The sequence below is a fragment of the Echiichthys vipera genome (assembly GCF_963691815.1).
Source record: "Echiichthys vipera genome assembly, chromosome: 23".
Taxonomy (NCBI): Eukaryota; Metazoa; Chordata; class Actinopteri; order Perciformes; family Trachinidae; genus Echiichthys; species Echiichthys vipera.
This window is the reverse complement of record NC_139848.1, coordinates 6,218,856-6,236,434: the sequence shown is the minus strand read 5'-3', so window position 1 is coordinate 6,236,434 and position 17,579 is coordinate 6,218,856. Positions and strand designations below refer to the sequence as shown.

The window sequence follows — 17,579 nt, the reverse complement described above, 5'->3', positions numbered from 1 at the left end:
CAAAGACAAATGAGGATATACTGTATGTCTGTATGAGTTATATTAATAGGGTGTACAACACTTATACAAGGGTAGTTTTATTTAACCTTTCTTCAGATATTACTATACCTGCTCAACATCAGCACGTCAGCATCGTGAGCAAGTAGCAGGGTGCCTAAGTCTTGTTTGAGACGACGACCGTCAGCCAAATTATGAAAATGTGACAGAAAGCGAACAGAAACGGGGAGTTACAGACATAAATTATATTTTCAAACCCAGTGGTAAAACAACTGATAAATAAATTGTGAAATTGCTACAATGCATTACTCCCTCCTGCTGACTTTGGTCCATATGCTGTAGATATCTTCAACCGGAGCAACATCGTTTTCTAGAGATTCATCTGCATAGAAGTTCATCGGTATTTTCTCAGACTGCCACCTCCTCTGACCTCTGCGTCCTTCGCCTCCACCTGTCTCGTAGTTTCTGGAGAAGCTTGTATGCAGGTTCTGTATACTGCCTGTTGGCCAGGCCAAGCACCAGCGGCACCACTGCCATGCTCCCGATACCGGTGCACGACAGCACGATGTGAGTGGTGGAGTTCCACTTGGTGTCACTGAGCAAGAACGCTATGCAGACGTGCATGTAAATGAGGTAGGGCACCCAGCATGCCAGAAACGTCAGCGACACCGCCACCACGCAGCGGGTGTAGCGCAGGTTCAGCCTCTGCTCTCTGTCTGAGGCCTGACTTCCCCGCTCCACGGAGCGATGGAGGCGACAAATGTCCCTCAGCTGGCCTCGGGTGATCCACAAAACACGGCCGGTCATGGCAGCGATGGTGAGAATAGCAGGTAAGACGAGTCCATACACCTCCAAGTAGATAAAAGCATTGGGGAACACTCTCCTGTACGAGCAGCACGTGGTTTTGTTGGTCGAACAGTTTTGGCTAATTGCACAACAGCCGTTCCAATCGGGCCCTGTCCAGTTGTTCCACCCAAAAGCAGGTAGCGATGCATACAGAAGTGGCGGCGCCCAAACCACGAGCAACGCCAAAGGAAAGCTGCGATGCATCCACAGGTTGTTGTAATGCAGGGAGTCAACGATGCAAATGTAGCGCTCGTAGTGGACCATCACCAGATTGAAAAGGAATGCAAGGAAGAGGAAGTTTGGGAAAATGTGAGCCACCAGGCAGGAGCTAAAACTCAGCTCCCGCTGCAGACCCATTAATGGTATGAAAGGCAGCGCAACGCCGGTGCACAGATCTGCAACTAACAGGCTGAGGAAGAAATAGTTGGGCGTGTTGTGGAGCTGACGGTTCCAGGCGATGCCCAAGATGATGATGAGGTTGGCCAAGATGATGGAGGTCGACAGCGGCACGGTGATGGCATAGATGAGATGCTCCCCAGAGAGCAGAGCACGGGAGTCGTTGCAGTCCATCGTGGGTGAGATCGGCAGGCTTCCTCCCCTTTGCAGCCTGGCTCCACTCCCATCAAGGTACAGCCACCCTGCAGGGGAGGAGAAGCACGGTTACAGTAGCTGGAGAAGCCACAAAGGCCCAGAGGAAGAGGAAATGCAATTGAGCGGAGATGACAAATGAGATTGAATAGATAATGTGGAGCAGAGTGGATTATCAGAGATTGATTGTAGAATCGAACCAGAAAGAGAGGAGGTGATGAATTGTGAGCGTCGTATACCTCAGATATTCAATAAGATACAGTCAGGGAAAAGCCAATCAACGCTAAAACAATCTCACAGTTAAGTTCACATCAAGCAACGTGGCCTTTCACCAAACTATCATTGGGAGTAAAGACAGAGAAACCCTCCTTTGGTGTCAGAACTTAACTTTAACCTGCTCTTTTCTTTTTCTGTCGTCTCTTGTCCCCTCAAACAAATTTCACCCCTTCAGCATCCAAGATTAGAGCGCGTGTTAACGGACGTGAGGCGTTCAATAATTCATCAGCTGCGACTCTGGAGTTACACCCCGCTTTGTATCTATTATCTATTTTAGAACTCGATACACACACTTGATGTTCTGGAAATCATTCAGTCCGGAGCGGCGAAATCCTCAAAATGAACTGCATTACACTTAGTTTTATGTCTATGTGCTTTATCTGTGAAAAGCAAACAATATATATGACAATGACCGGACGAATAAATAGTGCAATATGCCATGTCCACATATATTATGAACAATATGCAAGCAAGCTCAACGGAGGGGATTTTATGGTATCAAAGTCCTGTTACCGTTTCAGTAAATACGCCCTTTAAATGGCTTTTAAAGGGTGAATACACAGAAGCAAATTGGTTATTCAACAACACTGATTTAATGCCATTCATTTGACCTGTTCCGCCTGGTTTTGATGGATTTATCTGTATTTTTACAACCATTTTAAAGAACTTAACACTTGTAAAAGGAGCCGTTTTTTTCATGCAATAAATTCCCAATACAAATGGTTAAAATCATGTATGAATAAATAAGTAATCTCACTAGAAATGCACAATGATCTGTTGCAAAAAGGAAAAAAAAAGCAACCAACCTAGAAGCCTTCTTGCCTTTTTGGGATAAATCCAGTATCCTTTGACAGAGGAAATGCAAATGCAAAGTTTTTTATCACTCCCCTGACAATGTCAAGCCTTTCCCCCCGCATGTCACATCCGCACGGACCACAAACTCCAGGAGCTTTATCCCCAAAGATCCTCAGTCAAGTCAGCCACAGCATGAACTAGAAGGGAGACCAAGTGTGCGGCTGCTCCTCTCACATACTTAAAGGGGAAGTGCACAGTGAGGGAGGGAGGAGGTAGCAGCAGTTACTGTATATCTGTCCTTTCCTGATGGGGGTCGCTGGTCCACTCAGCCGCAGCGTCCACTAACCCTTCACCTACTAACATGTTTATTTTGTTCCCTTCTTTCACCCGTCAGCCCCTTGCACTCTTTATTAGCTGCTGTCCAGGTCTGGCGCTCGCATCCATGAATGCACGGAGGATGGAGAGCTGTTATCACTGCAGCCTGGACGTGATAAGCACATTCCTGGGTAACATCAGGAGGGGCCCGGCATGTGGTTTGCTTTCACACCCTCCGTGACGGCCCCCGGACGCTCCTGTAACAGATGATAAGTGTATGATCTTCAACTTCAAATCTCAGTTAGACAACCCGGGGAGGAACATGTCAAGTGGAAAAAGAAACATGTCGCTCCAGGAAATTTACATGTACTTTTCGTGAAAAACAATATATATTTTTAGAACATTAAGAAGCAGCACAAACACTATTTTCTTTATAAATGTGGACAGAAAGGGGGGTTTGAGGAAGTTGGGGGAAACTTCATTTTTACTTTTATCAGCTTCAAAAGTGACAAGGCAATAAATAAATGAACGACTAAATAAATGGGTATGATATAGAAGTGTATTTAAAAAAGGAATACAGTAATAGAATATTATCTTGCCCTTTTTAATATTGAATTATTCTTTTTTCTGCAAGATTTTTGGTCAAACTTTTGATTTATCGATGTATTTTCTGTGTTATTTTTTGTGAAAAAGTAACTAAACTAAAGTACTACAATGTGTGTGTTAGCTAATTGGAGTTAGCTTAGCATAAAGACTGGGTGCAAAGCCCAAAAGTGGTGGTTTTAGTGGAACTGTGGCCTGATGCAGAGACCTGAGACTGTAATGTAAGCTGGTCCAAACAAATGCTAAGATGTATTTTCCCCATTTATTTGGCCCTGGACTGACCTAAACACATACGTGCAACAGTGTGTACGTCAGAATTCATAACAGCTGTCACACATGCCCGCTGTTTAAACACAGCGTTGGATGGAAGGCCAAAACACGGGCTCCTTGACTGATTAGTCCGGAGCAGACCTGGTGCAGGCCGGGATGGACGAGCTCCAGTCAGATAATGGTTTTAAACAGAGATGTTCCTGAGCCTGGGAGCGTCTGGAAAGACACTACGCAGGGAGGACAAGCTGGACAGGAAAGCACAACATCTCTTCACATTACAAAGGAGAAAGACGGAGCGTTGGCTTTTCCGGGAACGCCGGGCCCTTTTCATTCATCTGTGATCTAATCTTTATTTTTTATACACAGTGGAAATTGAATGTGATATGATTGATTAAAGGTAACCTGCGGACCTCGGTTTGCAAAAGAGATCAAAGCTTTTAGCCGTTAGTTTAAAACATGAGACTTCCTGTCCTGGTACCATAGTCTCTGTGATGTCACCCAGAGGTTTCTGAATGTGGCCGTTGCATCCTGGCAGTGCCTGACGCCGCCGAACAAAGCCGCCAAACCTTTCATCATCTCATCTCATCTTCAGCCTCTTATCCGGGGTCGGGTCGCGAGGGCAGCAGCTCTATTAGGGGACCCCAAACTTCCCTTTCCCGGGCCACATTAACCAGCTCTAACTGGGGGATCCCGAGGCGTTCCCAGGCCAGTGTGGAGATCTAATCTCTCCACCTGGTCCTGGGTCTTCCCCGAGGCCTCCTCCCAGCTGGACGTGCCTGGAACACCTCCCTAGGGAGGCGCCCAGGGTTCATCCTTACCAGATGATCCTGAACCACCTCAACTGGCTCCTTTCAACGCAAAGGAGCAGCGGCTCTACTCCGAGTTCCTCACGGATGCTGAACTTCTCCCCCTCTCTCTAAGGGAGACTCCAGCCCCCCTCCTGAGGAAACACATTTCGGCTGCTTCTACCCGCGACATGGTTCTTGCAGAATTTAAAGCCTTTATACCATTTAAACAGGTGAGTTATATACAAATTCACTCCCTGTCCAGTGTCATAAACGGGAGAGTTAGCTGTAGAGGCCAAAACTGTTTTTTTGTACCTCACTGTGACATTTATTTCTACTGTAAAGTTGAGCTTTTGAACATGGAGGTCGATCAACATAGGCTTGTAGCTGGATCCAGCCTCGAGTGGACATCTGAGGAACTGCAGCTTTTGGCACCTCTGCGTTGGCTTCATTTCAGAGGTTCCCACTTACCTGGAAGTCAAATACAGTAGAACAAATACAATTTCTATTTAATAATAAAAAAATTACTTTCATTGCCTACACTTCCTTATGCTATTATCTTTCACCTCAGCTGGCCTTTCAGCTCCTTCCAGCACTTTAATTCTGACTGATGCATCAATTTTACAGCTTACTTGCTGGTTTTAACTCACTTTTTTTATACTTTATTGTCTTGTGCTTGTTTTAATTCGTTATTCTCTGTATTTAGTTATTTCTGTACTGCATGACGGCCTGTTTTTGCACAACCTGAAAGGAGGAGATTAACAATACATTTTCACTTGACTCCAAACTGGGCAAAGAGCGAGCCGACAACCACAAGTCCTTAGTACAAATGTATGTTTACGATATGCTCCTAACAGAGCACCTGAACCCCTTATTAAGAACATTTTTAACCATCTGTTGTCCTGATTTCTGCAAATGTCACAATGTGTTTTTGCCTCAGCCCGTTTTGTGTGAAGCAGATGTGTTTTTAATGGGTCTGTCACTTGCCTCCTCTTCCTCCGAGCGTGTTTACTTTGGCTTCAGCACCCACCTCTTTCTCTGCTCAGCCCATTTGTTCAGCATCTGTCGCCAGCGCAGCGGCCCTCAGAGAATATAAGCTGCAATTTAATGGGTCGGGCTTTGGCCGCGTCAAGGTCTAAAGGTGATAATGCTTAAGTCTTCAGCCTTTGTCTTCACGCAGGCTGACCTTTGAGGCCAAACACGCCGCTGTGACAGATGAGGAAAATATCAAGCTGCCACTGAACGCCACACTTGACAGGTGTTATTGTCACTGCAACACTGCTGCTTAAACGCTACTGGATGAGTTTCGTGCATCATATTTTAAAATGCAGAAACTTACAATAAAACATGCTGTGACTGCTTTTTTCTATATGTATATTTTCTGCTTCATCTTCTGACGTTTTTTACTTTCAAGAAGCACACAAACATGTTTGTGCGTGTAAGTGTTTTACCGCCTGCCTGTGTAGGGCTGGGTTACATGTGCACATTTAGACACACACACAATGACCGCGTGAGCTGAGGATCTAGGCCCGAGGAAGAAGCACTTGTGCACAGGATATCGATTGATGGATGTTTTTCCTCGGTGCGATGGACGGCCGAGAGGAGAGGAAAAAATAACAGAAGACAATGGAGTTAAAGCAACAGTTTAGGCCTTGAAAGACGACTTTAAAAGCTTTTAATTCAAGGAGCAGAGAGGAGTGCAGCAGCAGTGTTAGGAAGCCATACATTACACTGAAGCAGAGGCAGCTTCCTTTGTGTTTAGTCTGGTCTCCATCATTGTGTGTAACCAATCAAAGCACTGACTCCCCCCCTGAATTTCATATCCATTAACTGGTCACCGCATAAATATGTTGCAGTGAGTCACTGCTGAGGTGTTTCTGACGTAAGTGCAATAAGTTACAACTGAGTGAAACACGTTATTTTTCTCACACTGTCTGTCTGAATATACAGTAACTATATTCACCCTCTGTCTGAAACGCTGTCTCTTTAAGACTCCCACAGGAAAGAAAGCCCAGTCTGCTCTGATTGGTCAGCACTTCCGGGTCTTCCCCATGTACGCTCTCTGCACTGTCATTGCAGCAGGGGAATGACTGTAACTGCACTGTATTAGCACTTTCTACCTTTATATAGTGTAGTTGTGACATCACAGCTGTACAGAAGTCCTGGCAGCTCATTTAAAGACAGTTTCTGAATACGGAGTGTGTACATTTCTCAGTTTTGACGGGGGGCACGGTGATGTGGTGGTTAGCACTGTCGCACTGTCACAGCAAGAGGGTTCCAGGTTCGAATCTGGGCTGGAACAAGCTGTTCGGAGTTTGCATGTTCTACCCGTGTCTGCGTCGGTTCTCCGGTTTCCTCCCACAGTCCAAAGACGTGCAGGTGTTCGGTTCATTGGTGACTCTAAAATTGCCCGTAGGTGTGAATGGTTGTCTGTCTCTGTTCGTCTCTATGTGTCCTGTGATAGACTGGCGTCCTGTCCAGGTTGTACCCCACCTCATGCCCGATGTCAGCTGGGATTGGCTCCAGCCCACCACCTCCCAAATATTGACAAGGGGTTGAAGATGGATGTATGAAAATCTCACTGTTTTTAAAATATGGGACCTTTAAAGTTGATTATAAGCTGAGCAAAGAAAAAAGAAGCCATTGAAGTGAAAAGACAGTTGGATACATGAGGTATTCAACAGGAGTGATGATTTAATAAAGCTCCTAACAGGATCTGTGTGGTGCTGGAGACACTTGTGCTGGAGTTGACCTAAACTATTAAATGATAATAAATTAAATTTGGTATAAAAGGGCAGGGTTATAAGTATTCAGGCTTAAGTCTGCTACTACGGCTGTGCCACCTTCACATCTACAGTTTTCTACCTTGAATCCTCTCAGCTGTGGAACTTCCTTTAGGGTCCTGTCATCTCCACATTGACTCAACTCCTTCTCTTACTCATATCTGATCAAATAGATACAAAAAAGATCTGAGTTTAAACTGAGGCTAACAATAGTCTAAACAAGGGAAGAGAATTCAGATTTTCCCATCTCTACATGTCACCGTTACCCACAAAATGACACACAGACGAAAACAGATGCATGTATAAACTGCTTTGATGCAGATGAAGTTTTAAGACATGGGGGTGAGGCACAAATGACACAGTCCTTGGTTGAAGATGAATTGACATGCATTTCCAGAAGAAAGTATACTATTTATTAATTGTATTTACACTTGAGTTCGCATCAAAACCTTGGTGAGATAATCCCTGACTCATCAGTGTGTCTCGGAGCTGGAAGATCCCACGGTCACAACAAAAAACTCCAATTATGGGGAAATGATATTGGAGACCAAAGGATATTCCTCTTTTCCGTCTTGTGTTTGGTCTCTAAAACATCTTGGACAGAACATTAAAAGGGATGTCAGAGGAAAAGGAGCCTGTAATGAATCACTCTTTAGGCTCTTTTCCTCTGTTTAGTCTCTGAGACTCTTGAACAAGAGCACAGCCGAGTGAGTGATGAGGAACGCCACTCTTCACTTGAATGATCTTAAACTGATGTCCTGATGAAAGGAGAAAAAAGCATCTTTTGGATGCTACAACCCTCCTAAAGCGGGGCGGATAAGATGATGAAACCACGTTTTAAATGCTGAGGAGAAGGGAAACATGTTCTCCAGTGTGACGCTGCATTTCCACTGCACGGCTCAACTCAGCGCTGGGGCTACAACTAACAGTCAGTTTCATCTTTTGGTCAATAAAAGGTCAGGAAATATTGAAAAATGTCTGAGGTGATGTGTTTAAATGTCGTTTTCATCCAAATATATTCAGTTTAATACAATATAAAATGGAGAAAAGCATCTTTGAGAGACTGGAAAGAGCATTTTATGCTTTTTTTGATCGAAAATCGCTGTAACTATTAATCAATTATCAGAATAGTTTTCATTTATTTGAATTTGACTGATTAGTCAGCTAATCGTTGGAGCACGTGTTTGTTTTGTTTTCACAAAAGTTAGCAAAGGTTGTGGTACTTCTTTGGTAACCTTTGGTCGGCACTTTAAGGCAGCGTAACCGTTACTAAAAGGTGGAGTTAAAACCCTGCTGACCACTGATTGGTCACAGCCTGACACGGACACCCTGCACAAACCCACCGTTTTGGAATAACAGAGCTTGCATAAATAACCACCGCAATCTTTTTGTTCAGTCAAACAAGATCTTAAACTACAACTACAGCCTCTGCCAACCAGTTAAGTTGAAGTTTACATCTAAACTGTCCACACTTGCATAGTATGTGTAGTTAAATGTTTGAGAGAATTGAATAAAAATAATTTTAAGTGTATATTTTCTTCAGATCAATACAATCACCACAGTTTCAAGATTAGTCTCACCGATTTTGTTATCCCACTGAATGTCTCCAGGTCTGTTCCTGAGTTACTGTCAGAAAAGTGTTCTTGTAAAACATTAGGCTGTCACGGTGAAGTTGACCTTTGACCTTTTGGATATAAAACATCATCACTTTCATCTTTTTTATCCTATTAGACATTTGTTTGATATTGTGTCAGAATGAGCTTAGGAAGTCTTGAGTTATAGTGGGAAAAAAGGGTGTTTTGAGAGGTCAAAGTGTTCTTGACCTTTGACCTCCAACATCTAATCACTTCAGAAGAGTGAGATAGACGGACAATGTATGGCAACGTCTGAAAATGGTTGCAGGTGAAAAGATCCATCGTGTCGAGCCGAAACACACGGTGGAAATGGGGCTTTTGAAAACAAAAACTCTGTGGACAAAATGCCTCTGTTGTTTCCCCTGAAAGATTTCCTCCACTCCTCTTCCTCTCTCCTTTCTTCCTGCTCTCTTTACCGATCCGGTCTTTGGAGGCAGAAGACCTTCGCCTCGTTGTCTGCTGACCCGGTTACGGCGAGAGATCCTTCCCTGAAGCAGAGATGAACAGAATTTAGTGTTTGTAGAAACAGACTATGAATAACAGAAGAAATACATCAACGCACATCCATGACAAGTGTGGGTAACGACAGCCTTACCTGTTGATGGCGAAGCTGAGGATCTCTGCGGTGTGGCCGCGGTACTCGGACAACAAGCTGCCGGAGCGAGCGTCCCACAACCTCACCACTCCGTTTAAGCAGCAAGTGGCCACCACAGGAGAAGACTCTTCCCACTGCAGGCGAACAATACCGGCCTGGAGGAACACACACAGGGGTTTAAGGTGATGATGATATCTGCTGCTCGGGTAACTAAGAGCGCACTCACACTGTCCATCTGTACTGTGCCCAAGCATGTTTCACGGTACCCTTGCCGGCCACGGCCCGTTTGGGAGAGGTGGGCTTTAGTAAAGCACGTTTGCACATGTATGAGCACGAGCGTGCACACGTGTACGAGCACGAGGCCTACGGTGGTTCTGAGGTAATTTCCTGTGCGCCTGTTGGGACGTAGAAAAAAGAAGGAGGGACCACGCGCGGACATTTAAAACAATGGCGGTGAAAGGTTCACGTTGGTGTGATTTGGAGGTGGAGTGTTTACTGCAGATTTGGTCGATGAAAAGATTCAAAAACAGTCGACAAGACACACAAAAACTCAGAGGTCTATGGAAAGATTTGTAAACAAAGCCACGCATCGCCATGACGTCATCAATGCGTGTGACGTGTTACGGTGAGATGACGTATAGGCAGCAAGAAACATTCGTGCAAGGCCCAGGTAGTGTGAGTACAAACGGGCCTGGAGGGGGGGACAAGGACCCTAAAGCACGGGACACGGTATGGACGGACAGTGTGAGTGCGCCCTAATTCTCTTACAGGAGCCTCTGTATGTAAATGTTAGGACGTTCTCTGCAGCTGCTCGTGTACACAGTGATGACAAACGTTGGTATGACACGGGGAAGCTGTTACCTCATGGCTGCACCTGTGCCTCAGGACCTGCGTTGACATGTCATATATGGCCAGGGTCCCGTTCAGGTACGCCACAGCTACCAGAGGCAAGCTGGAGAGGACGACAGACGTTCAACTTTTAACAAACTTTCAAATGTGCGAGCATATTTTCTCATATTCGTAGTAAAACAGACATTTTTCTACATGCTTTTTTAAAAAACAATGAATTCATTTTGTGTATAAAATGTCAGAAAATGGTCAAATTGAAAAATCTCAGTCCTTCAGAGTCCAAAGTAATGTCTTTGAATTCAGTTTAATTTGATGTTAAACTGAATTTAAAGATTAAAAAAGGAGGAAATCAGGTTTTTGTCGACCGATCACTGAATCGACTAATCCTTGCAGCTCGAGTGAGGATACATGGAAACTCTATGCAGTTTATCATGCACACACACTCAACACTTCACAACTCACGTGTTGCAGAATCCCACAGATTCCACAGCGTTGGTTTCGTTCTCGTCACTTGACGCCGTGGCTTTGACTCCCTCCACCAAGTACTCGCCCACCACCTTTACACACGAACGACGCACATTCAAAGCTGATTAGCGACACTTAGAAAAAGTACAAAACAGGATATTTTACCATGTTGCTCTGACACCCACCTTGCCTGTGGCGGTGCTGATGAGTTTGGCAGCACCGTCCACTGAACCCGTCAGCACCAGAGAGCCGTCTTTGTTACATGCCAGGCAGGTGAGCGCCCTCTGGTGTTGGCTCTGACCTGTTGAACGAGATGAAACCAAATCCCTAACTATTTCAAAATCAAGGCTTAGGACTGCGATAGTCTTACATAACTAGTTCACAGAGTTTATTTTGGCTGCTCTTGACCGTTTTATTGGGCTGTAACTCTGTTTGACTAATGCCTGACACTCGCACAGTTTCACTTAATGGCTTTGATTTATTGTGGTCTTCTGTTTGTGTTTTCCCATTGAACCCTGACCTCTTTCTAACCCCGTCTCATCACGATAAACGCCAGAACGACTTTTCCCATGGAGCAGCAGAGTCACATGAAATGATCCTCGAACACGTTCTCGTCTTAAAAAAACAAATATCTGCCTGTTGATAACAAACATCTACGAAAAGCCTCAGATATAAAAGGCACCAGCGGGATAAAGCTACACCTGAGAGAGCTTCCACCCTCACCTTTGATGACGTGGACGGCGTTCCCCTGCTTCAAATCCCACACGCGCACCGTTCCGTCCCCGTAACCCACCACGGCGCGTTTACCTGGAGAGGGATTTCAAAAAGGAAAAACACACAATTCATTTTTTTTCCCCCACACACGATGACTTCTGAAGACTTTGTAGCTCGTGTTCCTGCCTCTTACCGTCGGGGAGGACTTTGCCGCTGGTGGACCGGTACGCAGAACTCTGGAAGGTTTTACAGTCTCCTGACGGGATCTTCCACATCCACACGCTGCCGTCGGTTGTTCCCGCCAGCAGCACCGGAGCGCAGGGATGCCACTCGAGCCACTGAGGAGGAAGCGGGTCAGACAACCGCACATTAACAGCTACTTTACGCGCACATTATTCCCCCAGGGCAGTTTCCTACTAGTGGCCAATGAGCAGATCTCATAATTATCGTGGGTTGTGCGTCTTGCTAAACTCAGCAGCTGCGGTCGCCGAACGGGAGAATGTCTGATCGTGTACTTCCTCCGCGAGACCACAGAGTCTCAGCCCGAGCGGTCATCCCCTCTAACTTTCTCATAAATTCCTTCAGCCCCAATAAAAAGACTTTACACAAGTGCTTACAGATGCACAAACTAAACACACACGTTCAGGCTGACGCAGTATTTTTGGATTACACACACACACACACACAAACACACACTCTGCACGGGAGCCCCATTACCTCCAGATCTCCCACTTTGAAGGACCAGATCTCCTGTTTGGTTTCTACTTTCCACACTTTGATAATGCCGCTCATGTCGCCTGAAGCCACCATGGAGGAGTCGTGGCTGAACATGGCGCACGTCACAGAGTCTTTGTAACCTGTGGAAACAAAGGGAAAACACCGCATTTGTAGCGTGGATGTAGCCTTGTATATTTATTCTCAATGTGGCTATCCAGAAAATAACACTGACTACATTTAAATGCAAAAATATTCAATATTGCTAATGATCCGTTTACATGGCCAAAGAAAAGAAATCTCATCTCATCCTTAACTGCTTATCCAGGGTCGGGTCGTGGGGGCAGCAGCTTTAGCCGGGGACCCCAAACTTCCCTTTCCCGGGCCACATTAACCAGCTCTAACTGGGGGATCCCGAGGCGTTCCCAGGCCAGCGTGGAGATCTAATCTCTCCACCTGGTCCTGGGTCTTCCCCGAGGCCTCCTCCCAGCTGGACGTGCCTGGAACACCTCCCTGGGGAGGCGCCCAGGGTTCATCCTTACTAGATGATCCTGAACCACCTCAACTGGCTCCTTTCAACGCAAAGGAGCAGCGGCTCTACTCCGAGTTCCTCACGGATGCAGAACTTCTCCCCCTCTCTCTAAGGGAGACTCCAGCCCCCCTCCTGAGGAAACACATTTCGGCCGCTTGTACCCGCGACCTCGTTCTTTCGGTCCTGACCCAGCTTTCATGACCACAGGTGAGGGTAGGAACCAAGTTTGACCTGTAGATCGAGAGCTTTGCCTTCCTCAGCTCTCTTTTCAACGGTGCGGTAGAGCGACTGCAGCACCGCCCCTGCTGCTCCGATTCTCCGGCCAAACTCACGCTCCATCGTCCCCTCACTCGTGAACATGATCCCGAGGTACTTGAAATCCTTCACTTGGGGTAAGGACTCGAGTGAAGGAATAAGGGAATGAGGGAATGAATCCTTACCCGAAGTGAAGAAAATAAATATTCCACTAATATTCAGCCGTGCAAAAGAGGATTTTTCGGGGGCGGACTTATTCAACCTCGCGGCCTCTCTTTCATTCCTAAAAAATAAAAGAAACTAAACTCACCTGTGCACTCGAACAGAACTTCCCCGTCGCTCACTCTCCACACGTACGCCTTATCGTCCTCCCCTCCCGACACGACCATGCTGTTTGTCGCAGGATCCAAACTCACGCAAAACACAAAACCTGCGCGGTGAAAAAGGGGAAGTTTAACCAACGGAATCTGCCTGGTGAGAATAACATCACAATACTCAATTGAAGGGGAGTTATCACCAGTGTGTTTGGAGAAGGTGAGCTCGCTGTCATCCTGCTCTGACTCAGCCTCCATCTCGTCCTCCGTCTCCCAGCTGTCGTCGTCTTCGTCGTCTGCGTATCCGGGGTCTTCAAAGTCAACGTCATCCAAGACGTCGGCCAAGTCGTCTTATAGAGAAAGAAAACTTCAGACATTATAAAACAAAACAAAAAAGCTTTAAAAGACACCCCTGCACCTTCTCCAAAGACAAATTCCGGACCTAAAATACCCCTTTTCGATCAACGAGAACCCAGTTCTAGGTCTGGGCTGGTGCTGGTTCACAGCTGGTTCAACCCTGGAACCATCTCACGACCCGTTTGGTTTTCCACAGGCTAGATAGAGCTGCGTCTGAGCCCGGAGAGCTGCGTCTGAGCTCCTTCCTTTGGTCCCTGCAGTCTTTTCTGAGCGTCTTTAATTTGTTGGCTATCTGCTCAACAGTTCTGCTCAACAGTTGCAGCCAAAACCTCCAAAACAGGTTTGGTTCTGGAAGCTCCCTCCAGTTTATTCTGGACCTGAGAGGAGGACCCTACTCCGAGGAGGCAGAACGTCTCCTCCTTGTTGTCCACTTTTTTTAGATGTTGATATCGATTTGTTGTTGTTGTCACGAGCGCTCACAACATTTCTGTTGCTGGTCACGATGACCGTGCCCCCCCAGACCTTGTTCTGGTGCCAGTTCTAGACCACTCCCCAGGAGCTGGTGCCATTTAGGAACCGGTTTTCCTGGCCGAGAGCAAAGAACTGGGTCGTGTTTAGGCACCGGCTCTGAACCGGACCTCAAAATTGGTTGATCGAAAAGGGGGTCCACAGATACCCCCTTTTCGATCAACCAATTTTGAGGTTCGGTGTGGATTTTGAGGTCAGTGGAATGGAGTGTGGACTGGTGGCTGGAGAGGTGCAAGTTCATCTCCTGGGCACTGCTGAGGTGCTGTTGAGCAAGGCACCGAACCCCCAAACTGCTCGGGGCGTAGATCCATGGGCAGCCCCCTCTTAATTGCACGTATATAGGTCCTGTTTGTAAATGGACTTGTACTTATAAAGCGCCTTTCTAGTCTTCTGACTACTCAGGGCGCTTTCACACTACTTGTCACATTCACACACCCATGCGCAGCACGGGGAGCCATTCGCGGTTCAGTGTCTTGCCCAAGGACACTTCGACATGTGGACCTGGGGATCGAACCGCCGATTTCTCGAATGCCGGACGACCCACTCTCCCACTGAGCCTGACTTTCTTTCTAAATGGAAAGTAACTTCTGTCAGAAACTAAGTGATACATTTAAGTAAATAACTAAATCAAATACATATAAATAACCTGACACGTGTTGCCAGAAGTGACTTGTAAAGTAGTGTATCGTAGCTGAACCCACCGGGACCAGGCTCGTCCCCGTCCAGGTCGATGACTTCAATGATCTCCTCATCTCCGTGGATATCGATCTCATTCCCCTCCGTGTTGTCCATGCTGTCACTTTACCCACTTTCACGCTAATTACGCGATTAAATGGCGCACAAACGTCTTCTATTGTGTTGTGTGAATGTTACTAAACTGTGGTTAAGTCTCAAAGTAACTGTAGCGCCATGTTTTCTTCACATGCTGCGGAGGAGAGAGACAGGCGCACAGTGATGACGTGTCACACCTCCAGCTGTAGTTCGCCGTCACATCCTGCAGGTGGAGCTGTTGGACAAATGTGGATACATGATAATACTCCTCAGGTAATACTGCATAAGATAGAGACATACATAGATATTAATTATTATAAGACAATGAAACACATTTAGCAATTTAAATATAAAAATATCTTAATATAAAACATCAAAATCAAGATAAATATACACATACACAATGAGGTAAGGCTAGTTTATTTGTATAGCCAATTTCAATAATAAGGTCATTCAAAGTGCTCTCATAAAACATTAAAAAGCATTGGAAAAACAAACACATAAAAGGTCATTTAAATGATATAAACTATTGTTACAGTTACAGAAGTTACAGTGCAGTTTTCTAAGAAAAGTCTACCCATATAATATATATATATATATATATATATATATATATGACATATTTCCTTTTTTGTGCTGACTATTTTGACCATAAGGAAGCAAAGTTCCCTGCATCTGCAAAAAAAAGCAAACCAGGGCCATTTACTCTTGAATATCACAGAGTGAAGTGTTCCTGTAATAATGTCCCTTTCAGTCTCGTTCTGGCACGTTCCCTTCTCTTACAATGTCACAGAAATCTTTCTTTTTTATTCCCTCTGTGATGAACACTCAGTGGCCTTCACCGAGCAGCTCCAGCACTTATGAATCATCATGCATCACTACTGACGGGTGTAGTGTCACAAAACGGCAATGTACAGGACATGTCTGTTGTTATGATGGTGGTGTGGTGGTCAGCACTGTTACCTCACAACAGTAGGGTTCCTGTTTCAAATCCCCTTCTGTGTGGAGTCTTCATGTTCTTCCCGTGTCTGCGTGGGTTTTCTCCGGGTTCTCCGGTTTCCTCCCACAGTCCAAAGACGTGCAGGTGTTCGGTTCATTGATGACTCTAAATTGCCTGTAGGTGTGAATGGTTGTCTGTCTCTATGTGTCCTGTGATAGACTGGCGTCCTGTCCAGGGTGGACCCCGCCTCACGCCCGATGTCAGCTGGGATCAGCCCTAGCAACCCCGACAAGGACAAGTGGTCGAAGATGAATGAAACTGGCCTTTCATGACAAAATCTCACGTGTATTTTGAGTTTCTTCTCACCGTCATTGCAGCCAGGGAATGACTGTAGCGACACTGTTCGACACTGTAGCGCCACTTTCTACCTTTATATAGTAAAGTCGTGACATCACAACCGTACAGAAGTCCATATGGCTCGTTTAAAAGCACAGTTTTTGAATACAGGCCGTGTGTATTTCTCTGTGGATTGAGTTTTTTGATTTACAGAGCACCCCGACCGGCTTTTTCCTTAAAAAAGAAAACCATGGAGATCTGACTTTTTAAAATATGGGCCCTTTAAAAAGTGAACGAGATCACTCTGACCTCCCTGCGGTGTAATAATGAGATGACAAACGTCTCTTTACAAAGTGACATTTGTGCGAGTGCAGTAAACCACAGGCCTAACATTAGAAACAGAGCGGTAATCTCTCCATCAAACGTTCCCTGTCCGGAGACATTTTATGAACACTTAACACAGTTTGTCTACTTCAGGTTCGGGGGGTTTTATGTCTCTTGCTATATGCTGCTGGCAGGGCCCGCGCTCTCAATGCCCAGAGAAGTTTTACTGGCTGCCCAGACCCTCCACTGCAAGCCTCTCCTGGAAAAACACAAGCGTCTCATGATGTGGTAAGATGTGGAAACATCAGGGTGTACATTATTGAGACGTTTTGAATCTGCAGTGAGTGAGAGATTTATAAACTCTCCGTTCAGCTCTGAGTAACGCTCCAAGAGGCCGCTGAACTTTCATGGTGGAAAGTTAGACGACATTAGTTACGACGCCGGTTAAAGACGCTTTATTTCATATTTCATCGTGTGCTTTGGCAGTTCACCAGCTCTAGTTCACAACTTAAAAGCCTCTGACATTGTCGGATTAATTTGGGAATATTTATCATGTTTTCGGACAGTGGGTAGCAGCGGATTTGGAAAGATGATAGAAATATTGAGCTGATATTAAATTAACTAAAATGTTCATACCAAAACATGGCAAGGAGTCACAGTTTGTCCAAGAAAAAGACTTTGAAACAACAGTTAGACCATCATGAGACACTCAAAGCCTCAAAGCATGTGGCTCAGTAGAAGAGTGGGTTGTCCTCCATTTGAGAGATTGGCGGTCCGATCCCCACCTCCCCTGGTCCATATGTCGAAGTGTCCTTGGGCAAGACACTGAACCCCGAATTGCTCCCCGTGCTGTGCATGGGTGTGTGAATGTGGTTTGAGTGATTAGATTAGATTGTCCGTAGATGTCCGTTGCCGTCTGTGTGAATGTCTGTGTGAATGGGTGAATGTGACAAACACGGTGAAAGCGCCTTGAGTCAGAAGACTAGAAAGTCC

General features: G+C 45.7%; 2 protein-coding genes across 2 annotated transcripts; both read right to left on the bottom strand.

Annotated features, from left to right (window-relative positions):
• Window positions 1-405: 405 nt before the first annotated feature.
• On the bottom strand, window positions 406-1,413 carry LOC310964611 (G-protein coupled bile acid receptor 1-like; the record flags this gene model as incomplete). The annotated part of the gene is made up of 1 exon (XM_083937801.1): window positions 406-1,413. One exon carries the CDS (start codon window positions 1,411-1,413, stop codon window positions 406-408), a length of 1,008 nt encoding a protein of 335 aa, XP_083793927.1.
• A 6,235-nt stretch (window positions 1,414-7,648) lies between these two features.
• aamp (angio-associated, migratory cell protein) lies at window positions 7,649-15,132 on the bottom strand. The gene is made up of 11 exons (XM_083937800.1): window positions 14,917-15,132; window positions 13,534-13,680; window positions 13,327-13,446; window positions 12,233-12,372; window positions 11,709-11,853; window positions 11,525-11,608; window positions 10,987-11,102; window positions 10,799-10,893; window positions 10,349-10,439; window positions 9,488-9,642; window positions 7,649-9,380 (listed from the first exon to the last, which is right to left on the bottom strand). The coding sequence occupies exons 1-11, from the start codon at window positions 15,005-15,007 to the stop codon at window positions 9,305-9,307; spliced, it is 1,260 nt and encodes a 419-aa protein (XP_083793926.1). The 5' UTR covers window positions 15,008-15,132; the 3' UTR covers window positions 7,649-9,304.
• Between the last annotated feature and the right edge of the window lie 2,447 nt (window positions 15,133-17,579).

Bases quoted from the DNA above. Each gene is read 5' to 3' on its own strand.
- aamp (XM_083937800.1), bottom strand. From the start codon at position 15,007: ATGGACAACACGGAGGGGAATGAGATCGATATCCACGGAGATGAGGAG. The intron at 13,681-14,916 runs GTGGGTTCAGCT...TTTCTCTATAAG, and splicing joins CGGGGACGAGCCTGGTCCCG to ACGACTTGGCCGACGTCTTG. The intron at 12,373-13,326 runs GTGAGTTTAGTT...TTGTTTCCACAG, and splicing joins AGTTCTGTTCGAGTGCACAG to GTTACAAAGACTCTGTGACG.